Raw genomic sequence first — 11,634 nt, forward strand, 5'->3', positions numbered from 1 at the left:
TAAAATTTTATAATAGTCTCTGAGATACACAGAATTTTTTATAATGATTTTTGAGATTCAAATTTTTCTATAATGTTTTCCTAGATAAAATTTCGAACATCATAATAATTTCTGTGTCATTTTTCTTGCTGAGTCAGCTGTTAGAATGCTGACGTGGCTATCTTTCGTCACACCAAACATCCCCAATCAATGGCTAAGTGATGTAATATTATTTCAATTTATATTCAATCTGGTTTCTCGCTCAATATATAATCCTAATCCCTAATGTGCATTGTGCTTATTGTGCTTTTCATCTCATTCTTCTTCTTCATCTCTTTCTTTTTTATCAATGATTGTTAATGTTCAGAAACAAAGATAAGAGATGATAACACTAATCCTAATGTGCATCATTGTTTTTGTGTTAGACTTAGTGCTACCATCTCCTATCATAGTTTCTTAATATTAACATTAACCATCCATAAAGAAAAAAGAGATGAAGAAAAAAAACAAGATGAAAAATACAATAAACACTATACACATTAAGAATTAGGATTATATATTGAGTGAAGGATTAAATTAGGTATAAATTGAAATGATGTCACGTCACTTAGTCATTAGAAATGTTCAGTATAGTAAAAAAATGATTACATCAGCACTCCAATAACTGACTCAGCATAAAAAATATCTTAAAGATTATTATGATGTCCGAAGATCTATCTAAGAGACTATTACAAAAAAAAAATAATTTTGAAGACCATTATAAAAAATTCCTTGAATTTCAGAAATTATTATAGGATTTCCTTCATTTTATCTCCAACATTCAACGCCTTAAGTACGTGTGGGTTTGTCGGGACAAAAGTATAGGAATTTCATATATGAAATTTATGTAATAAAGTTCCATGTCTTTTAATAAATAAAACTCTTTATCTTTGAGAATAAAAATAAAAAAGTTCTATGAAACCATCTCCATAATTTCACTTTCACCTCAACAGAAAAACTTACGGAATCAAGCACAAATGAAGTACCCGAGTATATGCATCCCATGAAAACAAAGCAAATCTAGAAACTAAAACAGCTTTAGTCCCAAAAACGGAAATTAAATAGTATTAGAATTGGCCCAAAAGCTCCATCTTTTTTATCTATGCCCATAGGCTGGAGGCCCCTCAAGAGTCCACAAAACATATTTTGATCCTCCCATGTTTACATTGAACATTTGCCACGACCAAAAACAAATTGAACATTTGACCTTGCGCTGTCCAAAAAACTGAATTTGAGTTTACCCCAATATATATGATGTTCACATATTCACCATTGATTATTTTAACCTTTATTTTTTTGTAGTGCAACTCAAAATCAAATGGTCTTCAAAAAGGTTTCTAGTGAAAAAAGAAAAATAGCTTTGATAGTTATCTAAATTCAATTCACCGGCGCTTCTAGCAATGTTTATATGAAACGGTATGATTTTTGTTGATGAATCATGCAACACCGTACATTCGACAAAAATGCTACCCAAAAAAATGGCGATAGAACGATGCAGATTAACTGATTGAGAATACTGGGCTGGGACTGACTCAACAGTTGCAAATATTCTTGGGGTAAACACTTTGTAGCTGAATTAACATTTAACATTTAACAAGCAGAATAGCTGTACCAAAAGCATTTCTAATTGGAAGGTAATGTATTTATGAAGGTATCACTGGCATAGCTGCTCAACTGCTGAGACAATCTGAGCAGGTTGAACCACTGTCCATTCCTCCAATGTTCCAGCATATGGAGTTGGCACATCCTGAGAGGATAGGCATACTATAGGAGCATCCAAGTAGTCATGGAAATTCTCGGTAATGGCAGCTGTCAAGCTGGCGCCAATGCCGCCTGTTCGCATGCACTCTTCCACAATCAACACACGATGTGTCTTCTTCACTGAACATCCAATAGTGTAAAGATCAAATGGTTTCAAGGACCTGATATCGATTACTTCAGGGTCATACCCCTTGTTCACCAATGTCTTGGCAGCTTGCATCACATGATACCTCATCCTGGAATAGGTTAATATTGTGATATGCTCCCCAGGCCTAACCATCTCGGCTTCTTCGAGTGATAATACATACTCTTCATCTGGAATTCTCTCCTTGAGGTTATAAAGCAATACATGCTCGAAAAGTATCACAGGGTTCTCGCTTCGGATAGCAGCTTTCATCAATCCCTTAGCATTGTAAGGGGTTGAGCAAGCAACCATTTGGATCCCAGGGATTGACTGAAAATATGATTCCAGTCGCTGCGAGTGCTCTGCTCCAAGTTGCCGCCCTACTCCACCAGGCCCACGAATGACAATTGGTATTGTAAACTGACCTCCAGATGTGTAATGAAGCATGCCGCAATTATTAGAGATCTGGTTAAATGCCAGGAGTAAAAATCCCATGTTCATACCCTCAACAATTGGCCTCAGACCCGTCATTGCAGCTCCAATGCCCATGCCAGTGAAGGAGTTCTCCGCAATAGGGGTGTCCAAAACTCTGAGGTCCCCGTACTTTTCAGCAAGGCCTTTAGTCACCTTGTAAGATCCTCCATAATGACCAACATCTTCGCCCATGACACATACGCGAGGATCCCTCTCCATCTCTTCTTCCAAACCTTCACGGAGGGCTTCGAAAAGGAGAAGTTCGTGCCTGAAAGTAAGATGCATATCCGGCCATCCGTCATTATTGATCATAACTCATAAAAAAGACGTAAAAGGAAAATTCGCAAGCAAACTTTTATTTTAGCAAGTTAAACTAATGTACAGACTGTTGTTCTAAATTTTCACAAGGATGTCCCAAAGTTTTTCATTTTTTAAACCTTCATCATGGGCCACCAGTCCTTCCCTTCTTTATGTTACAACAGGAGCAGAAAACACCCAAAGGAATAAGTTGTTATATGCAAAAAATCAACAAGAAAAACTACTTTATGTGGCTTCCAGTTCCAGAACCCTTTTTGAGTAATCAGTAGCACAAAATTTTGAAACTCATGGGGCTTGGTGAACATGAGTTGTGACTATGAAAAAGTTGACAACTTCGTTGAAAGTTTAACATAGAGCCTTTATAAATAAGATCAACGAGCATGCAATGTTATGATCCGCATTTTAATAGGTGGGAACCGGAAAACTAAATTCAACTCATTCAATAGTGCAGGAATACCCTTTAACTCCACTTTCTACTATATAGCATTCATGCCACTTTCAATTCATTTTAAGTTTCCCACTTGTGACACTATCCACCACCAGGGGTAAGCTATCCTAAGGCAATGCAAATATAGTCCAAAGGCCCCGAAGCTTCCTCTTGATTGATGAAGCAACAAATCTTCACTTGGGCTACGCTTTTGGTGTCTAGGTGAAAGCTGTAGACCTGTAGTGTATGAAAGGCAGTAAGCTAAGCACCTTTTGGCTGTCAATCCCTTTGTTCTGGAAAATCTATAAACTGTGAGGATCCCAAAATTATATCGCAAGTAATTTGAAACTTGGTCTATTATATTGGAAGGTCTAACTTTCCACGAGTTCCACTATAGAATCCACGTACATTGTAGAATACTAAAATGCATTGCCTTTTCCTCTCCAACCAGGTACCCTAAAAGTTGATTCTCTAGACCATATTAGATAACTGTTCACAATCTTTCAGCAGAAGTATAACAACTAAGTTTTCATATCATATAATTTTAAATGAGTAAAGCGAGTGAAGAGAGAGACATACCCAGATTTTGCTGATGTGGAAGTCTCTCCTTTGGTCTACAAACAACCAAGCAACAAAATTTACAACCTGGATGAACTATGTAAAGTAGGAAAAGAAAAAATGCCATTCAGTGAAGATAACTCACGGCAACTGCATTAGGAATTAACAAATCTTGCTTACGAGTTGCTGCCTTCAAGTTCAAGGCATCAGATCTGTAAACAAATATGCTACCTCTGCTATCTGAATCAACACACAAAATGAAACAAGCAACATTTAAACACAGTACTAGCCCTGGAAAAAGTAAAATATTTAACACACAAGAGTTTAATTTTGAAAGAAACAACATAAACTGAAACTGAAAGAAGGATAGTTGAATTAGGGTAGGAAACCTGATATTGAGAGGGATTTGCGAGAAGGAAGGAGGAGCTTGTTGGAGTCTAAGGAACTGGAGGCAGAGAAAGGGGTCACAGCTCCCACTCCCTGGAAAAGTGTCGCCATTTGATCACCTCAAAAACGATCCAAATGCAACAAAAATTAAAAAATAAATTTAAGGGAGATTTATAGTAATTAGTAGTAGTTGCGTTCTGTGTCTGTGTTGTTGTGAAAACCCACATAAAGCTTATTTCATTTCATTATTGTGCATCTCTTCTTCTTCTCTCTCTTACTTGTCAATTAGCATCACCACAGATTGCTGCTACTAAGCAGTAACCAAAGCAAGTTGCATAGTGTTCACCGCCAGTGGACGGTGATCGATGCTTTCGATGTTCATGCCAAAATTGGGCTTATTTTCTAGCACAATGGGCCTATTAAGGTTTCTTTAAACGACTCTTCTCCCCAGAAAATATAAAAAATGAATACGCCCAATAATAATCAGGAGTGCATTGGTTTAGGTATGCCGAACACCATCATCGCTGAGGATAAACTTTGGCATAACGCCAAAACTCTACCAATTTTAATTTTAATGAACATAAATTCTTGGAAAAATCACTCTTAAAGAAGTTAATTATTTGTAATTTATTATATTTGTTTTTGATATTATCTTTAAAAAATTATTTTTTATTAAAAATAATGAGATCAAAGTTATGATATTTTGAATTTAAAAATAATAAAATTTTATTAATTTAATTTAAATATTGAGATTTTAAATTTAATTTTATGAATAAAAAAAGTTAATTTGACTATTTTTAATTTTTAAATTAGAATAACTACTTAAAATTAATTAGTGAGTTTATAAATAAATAATGTTTATGAAATAATATTATTGGACTAATTTAGATTTTTAAATTACTATTCTATCCTTTTATTTTATTAAAATTTTTACACTACCCAAATTCTAATTCCCAAACTAAATTCTAACCCTAACACACCCATATACTCACCTCACTACTCTCACTCACGCCGTCACACACACACCACACAGAAGAGAAGAGAGGGACGAGACAATACAGGCGGGGCTAGGAGTCGCTGGTTTTATTGTATTGAATTTGGTAGATTTTATCAACTTTTTTCATATTTATTCACTAAAATAGCATGATTTTGTGAATTTCTCCTGAGTGTGTTTAATGATTGAAAACATGTTTTCTAGGCTATTAAATTACTAAATTTAATTTATTTTTCTCCCATTCGATGCATTGATACATTTATTTGAGTGATTTAAAGTTTTGAAGGTAAGAATGACTTGAAAGAAATGAAAAAAAAAAACATACAAAGTGAACAATTCATGAAAAAAAATGAGGATTTGTTGAATTCATGGCGACATGTAAGCGTGAGAGGGAAGTCTGCCAGGGGACACGTACACGTGACCCACGCGTATGTGTGACAAGCATTACGGGAGCTACCTCAGACTTTTCTGTTGGGTGAGCATTTGGACGGAAGGACTGATCCTTCCAAGTTTTGTGAAAGTCAGAGACTTAAAAGTATTTTTCAATGGTCAAGGACAAAAATGTTCTTGGGGCAAAAGGTCAATGAGTTATTTGTCCTTTTTTCCATAATTTATTTGTTAACTATCTCAAATAACATTTTGGGGGAGTTAAACCCCAAAATGGTCCCTGAGATTCCAATTGCACCAATTACGTCCCTGAGATTGAAAAAAATGCACCATAATAATCCCTGACCCATTTTCCATTAACGACGTGATGACATGGCATGATGACGTGGACTGTAAGTGACACGTGTCACTTCATGATTTGGCCACGTGTAATGGTAGAATGATGTGGTGACTAGTGACACATGGCATACTGATGTGGATAGTTGTGCCACGTGTCACAATGTTATTTGGCCACGTGTCCAATTGTACCATGTGTCGCAACAGTATTCGTCCACGTGTCATCTATTATGCCATCGTTGTATATGCACAAAATTAGTCCCTCACTTTGCATTAAGTGACTCATTTTAGTCTCTGAAATTGAATGTCGTGCACCAAACTAGTCCCTTCACCAATTTTTCTCATTTTTTTAAAATTTAAAATTTTAATATCTTGGATACACTAATTTCAATTCTATTTTTTCATATATCGTTTAAATACAAGTGCTTTTATAAAAAAATTTAAGATTTTAGTTTTAATTATATAATTTTTTAATAATTTAATATTGATAAATTTTGTAATATATAAGTATGTTATTATAAAAAAATAATTATATGATTGATTAGATACATCTTTTTCATAAAAAAACATGTGTTTTTAACAAGAAATTAATAATTAAAATAAATATTTTTTTCTTATGAAATACACGTTTTCATTATGTATAAATGAGCTAGATTGAAGGCACTTCAACCACCCTCACTACCACTTTTGATCTCTGCAGTCTAGACGAAAGAGGTCGGAGATGATAATGAGGGAAGCTTGAAATGCCTTCACGTCAACTCCAAAACGGCGGCTATTAGAGGTATCCGCAAGAAAAAAAATATTTTATAAAAGTACTGAAAGAGGTTGGAGATGGTAGTGAAGGTGCTTGAAAAGCCTTCACGTTAACTCCAAGTCGGTGAATAGGGTATTCGCAAGAGAAAAAATATTTTATAAAAATACTTTTATTTGAAGAACGTGTGAAAAAATAGAATTGAAATTAATGCATTAAAAAATATTGAAAATTTTGAATTTATAGAAAAAAATGAGAAAAAATTGATGAAAGAACTAGTTTGGTGCACGACATTCAATTTCAGGGACTAAAATGAGTCACTTAATGCAAAGTGAGGGACTAATTTGGTGCATATACAACGATGACATAATGGATGACACGTGGACGAATACTGTTGCGACACGTGGCACAACTGGACACATGGCTAAATAACATTATGAAACGTGGCACAACTATCTACGTCAGCATGCCACGTGTCACTGGTCACCACATCATCCTACCATTGCACGTGGCCAAATCATGAAGTGACACGTGTCACTTACAGTCCACGCCATCATGGCATATCATCACGTCGTTAATGGAAAATGGGTCCGGGACTACTATGATGCAATTTTTTTCAATCTCAAGCACGTAATTGGTGCAATTGAGAACGATTTCAATACAAAATGCCAATCTCAGAGACCATATTGGGGTTTAATTCCGTTTTGGTGCAACAATCAGTATTCTAACCCGATCCAGAATTTAAAAACTTACTCTATCCCTATCCCTTCTTCGAATTGTAATAGCCATTGAAGAACCTTCACCTTCTACACCCCTGGCTCCAAGACGGCCACCCAGCAACGATGACCAACAGAGTTGCGTTCTCCGATTACAGCCCGCAAGGATCTCTGTACGAATCTCCTTTAGGTCCAAATAATTTTTTATTATATTATTTTTTTGGATTTAACAATTCCCATTTTCCTTTATTAAACCGAATTGGTTTGCAATTGCACAAACTAATGGCTTTGAAAATCAATCTCTTTTGTTATTAATATTTTTATGGTTTTGAAGCTTTCTTTGAATTCATACATACGACAATATAGAAGATGGAGTACCAGTGAGAATGAATAATATTATTGAATAATGGATAGTAATTGACAGTGTTGTAAAATGTTAAAATTAGGAATCGAATCTCTCTCCTCTTAGAAACGTAACATTAATCACAGCCACCAGGCTGTAATAATTTTTGTTATTACTAAAGCAAATTATAATATATATACATATCTTCTATCAAATAATTTTCTTTTATCTAATTTATTTTAAATTTAGTTATAAGTTTATTTATTTTTTTCATAATTATATAATATCTATTAGTATTATTTTTTAATAAATACTTGTAGTATATAATAATATAATAGATATAAACTAATTAATAAATTATTAAAATTTAAAAATAATAATTATTTTAATATAAAAATAAAATAAAAATATTTATAAAAGAATAAAAATAACAAAGTACTTATTATTTTTTGTTCATATTATTTTAGAATAACTTGATATTTTTAAAATATTAGTAAAAATATGTATTTTAAATTATAATTTTAAATTTTTGACTATTTTTATTTTTTATTTGAATAATACCGAATCAATCGGTTAAACCAGTAACTCACCGGTTAAACTAATAACCTAACGGTTTGGATAGGTTGTGGATTTGACTTATCTAACAAAGTAAAAAAAAAAAACCAATTCTTAGAAAAAAAACGAAAACCAATTCCCCCCAAAAAAAATCAATACGTATAAAGTTAGTTCAATTGAATCATGTTGGAACCATTTCACAAATACATTTAATTTTATATCAAATCTAATATTTCTAATAAATTCAGTATAACAACCATCTAAGTCATTTATTTAGCATTTTATTATGGTAAAAATTTAGGTACAGTTGGCTTCATGTGAAGTTGATAGTTGAGAGTAAAAATTTAGTTAAATTAATCAAATTATTTAACAGCTCTCAATTATCAACTTTACGTAAAATCGACTGCACCTGAATTTTTACCTTTTATTATATAGTACTTTAAAGACCTAATTATCTTTTTTCCACTAAAGACATCCTCTTTGTGCATTTCGCAGTCCCTTTGCGCATAGTAGATGAAAGAAAATTAAAGCGGAGAAAAAGGAAAGTATCGTACACGCATACAGTTTGTTTCTTTCTTATATTTTCATGTGCAATAAACGTGAGGTTTGTTGTACATTGAAAAACATTTATACCGAATTGGTAGAAGTAACTCGGGGTACCCTACCTTCTCGATATTCTTAATTATCCGTATGTATGTTCTCAATATTTGATTCTCTCTCTTCAATTCTTTCGCCATTTAATTATTGCACAATTACACATCACACTATCTTCATGGAATTGGATGGGATCAGTGATCAATGATCGTGATCGGGTTGTTCACGTGAAATGGATCAGGATCATCAAAATGAACAGTGAACGTGTTGTTTTTAAGGTGTTCTTTGCATGGAAACACAACTGATGGTCCTTCTTGTTCTCACTGTTGGATTAAATTATTATTGATTCTTGAACTGCCATTAAAGAGGTAGAAAGAAAGATGATCATGACTAGACCATGTGAACAAGGTACATCATAAACCCTTCCATTGCTTCGGTTTGAACAAAAAAGAGCATCACATCAAATGAAAATCTGGTTGTTACTCCGATGCATCAGAAAAATAAATAAATAAAGATACTCGCGTTTGGCTAGTTTTGCCAGCTAGGTGTTTAGCATTCGTTGCATCACATCATATATAGTATGCACATTTTTTATTTGCTAAATAATATCTAATAGTTGTAATTTTTTAATTAAAATGTGTTTTTAAATATATATTAAGTTTAACCAATAACTTTTTAAAAAAACACATAATTTAAATTTTGAAAAAAACTAAAAGACCATCAAAATTTATTATTTTTTGTCATTAATATTTAAAAATATAAGATAAAATATGTTATTGAATTATTAGACTAAAAAAATTGAATTGATAACTAAGTGATAACTAAAAATAATAAATTCTAATAGCACTTAATATTTTTTTTAAATTTCTCAACAAATTATATGTCCAAATATTTTTTAAATCAAGTTTTTAATTAAGTTATTGCACACTTCTTTACATTCGTATGTACGAGGGAGCTGCTGCTACTTTTTTTTCGTAAATGTGTACACATTAATAATATTTGAGAAATAGAAAATAATGTTCATTATTTATATGAACAATAATCGGTCCAAAAAATTTTATTATTTGGCCAAAGAATAAGTATTACACACTTTTGTTTATTTTTATTAATTATACGATCAATAATCAGCCCAAAAGAAGGTTATTGTTTGGCCAATTAATAGAAAATATATGGGATAATAAATAGGTTGCAAAGTTTAAGTTTCTATGTGCGCATTCAGTAGGTCCAAAGAAAGGCTTAATGTGTGACAGAAATTTTTGACAATATTTGATTACTGCAATGAGAGTATCACTTACCGTTAATTTTTCTGTTCAAAGATTGAAAATTAATGTTCTAGATATCTCAATATGGGTCTTTTCACTATTTAACTAATATTTATTGCATATTTTTTTTGTTCTAATCCAGAAACTATGACTTCAGCTACCAATCTTTCTGCACAAATTAGCAGTATTCCTATGTTGAATGGTTCAAACTTTAAGTTTTGGAAGGATACCATGGAGATTGTCGTTGGTTGTATGAATCTAGATATAGATCTTCGAGAGGAGAAACTCACTTCCACTCCAAAAAATCCCAACGAGATTAAAATAGAGAAGTGAGAAAGATCCAATCAAATGAGCATTATGATCATGAAATGCTCAATTTCTGAGGCGTTTCGTGGCTCAATTATTACTAAGGATAAAGATGCAAACAGTTCTTGAAAGATGTTAAAAAATGATTTGCTAAGAATGAAAAGGCTGAAGCAAGTAACTTTAATTTTTGAGCAAACTTGTCTCCATGAAAGCACTAAAGTAAGAGTTGTCTAAAGATTTATTCGTGCATTTCATTTTGATCTCTCTTCTCGCACACTTTGGACAATTCAAAATGAGTTATAACATTTTGAAGGACACTTGGTCCCTAAATGAGCTTATATCTCACTATGTGTAAGAAGAAGAGATGCTACAACAAGATAGGACTCAAAGTGCTTACATGGTTTTATCTTCTCAGTATAAAAGAAAGTGTGATAGTACTACGGATGCGCCTTCTTAGTAGAAAAAGGCTAAGAAATAGGACCAAGCTTCAACCTGTTTCTTCTGTAAGAAGGTGGGATACATGAAGAAGGATTGTACCAAATATGCCACTTGGTGTACAAAGAAGGGTATGATTCTTACTTTCATTTGTTCTGAAACTAGTTTAAGTTATGCACCTGTTGATACTTAGTGGGTAGATTCTGCTGCTACTGCTCATGTAAGTGTTACTATGCAAAGTTGCTTGTGAAACCGACTGTTAAGTGATGCTGAAAGATACATTTATGTGGCAGACGGTAATATAGTTGCAGTCGAAGCTATAGGAACCTTTAAATTATGTTCCACGAGTGGATTTTACTTAGATTTAAATGATACATTTTATGTACTGTCGTTTAGGTGGAATTTAGTTTCTGTTTTTTGTTTAGACAAATCGGGTTATTCTTGTTCGTTCAAAAATAATAAAGTCAGATTCTTTTATAATTCGAATAATATATGCTCTGATCGTTTGATGGATAATCTATATAGCCTTGATTTGAATTCTTATAATAATGAAATACTGCAAACAGGTATAAAACAAAAACTAAATGAGAATTCGACATCATTATGGCACAAACGCCTAGGTCATATCTCTAAATAGAGAATTTAGAGGTTTGTGTTGGATGAGATTCTTAGACCTCTAAATTTGGTGAACTTTGAAGTCTGCATTGAGTGCATAAAGGGAAAAAGGACAAACGAAAAGAAATTAAGTGCCGAGAGAGCTAAATATATCTTAGAACTGATATATATCGATATAGTGGCCCATTCTCTACTGTCTCTTGGAATGGACAATGGTATTTTATTATGTTCATAGATGATTACTCTCATTATGGATATCTATATTTAATTCAT

The 11,634-nt window shown here is 32.9% G+C and overlaps 1 protein-coding gene across 1 annotated transcript; it reads right to left on the reverse strand.

The window, feature by feature from the left end:
- Positions 1-1,421: 1,421 nt before the first annotated feature.
- On the reverse strand, positions 1,422-4,528 carry LOC130970371 (pyruvate dehydrogenase E1 component subunit beta-3, chloroplastic-like). The gene is made up of 4 exons (XM_057896442.1): positions 4,070-4,528; positions 3,826-3,920; positions 3,702-3,736; positions 1,422-2,645 (listed from the first exon to the last, which is right to left on the reverse strand). Exons 1-4 carry the CDS (start codon positions 4,176-4,178, stop codon positions 1,673-1,675), a joined length of 1,212 nt encoding a protein of 403 aa, XP_057752425.1. The 5' UTR covers positions 4,179-4,528; the 3' UTR covers positions 1,422-1,672.
- Positions 4,529-11,634: the final 7,106 nt, after the last annotated feature.

This window comes from Arachis stenosperma, chromosome 3 (assembly GCF_014773155.1).
Source record: "Arachis stenosperma cultivar V10309 chromosome 3, arast.V10309.gnm1.PFL2, whole genome shotgun sequence".
NCBI classification, from domain to species: Eukaryota; Viridiplantae; Streptophyta; class Magnoliopsida; order Fabales; family Fabaceae; genus Arachis; species Arachis stenosperma.

Excerpts from the sequence above, each read along its gene's own strand:
- LOC130970371 (XM_057896442.1), bottom strand. The coding sequence starts at position 4,178 with ATGGCGACACTTTTCCAGGGAGTGGGAGCTGTGACCCCTTTCTCTGCC. Across the intron at positions 3,921-4,069 it reads CAAATCCCTCTCAATATCAG|ATAGCAGAGGTAGCATATTT; the intron begins GTTTCCTACCCT and ends GTGTTGATTCAG. Across the intron at positions 2,646-3,701 it reads TCCACATCAGCAAAATCTGG|GCACGAACTTCTCCTTTTCG; the intron begins GTATGTCTCTCT and ends TCTTACTTTCAG.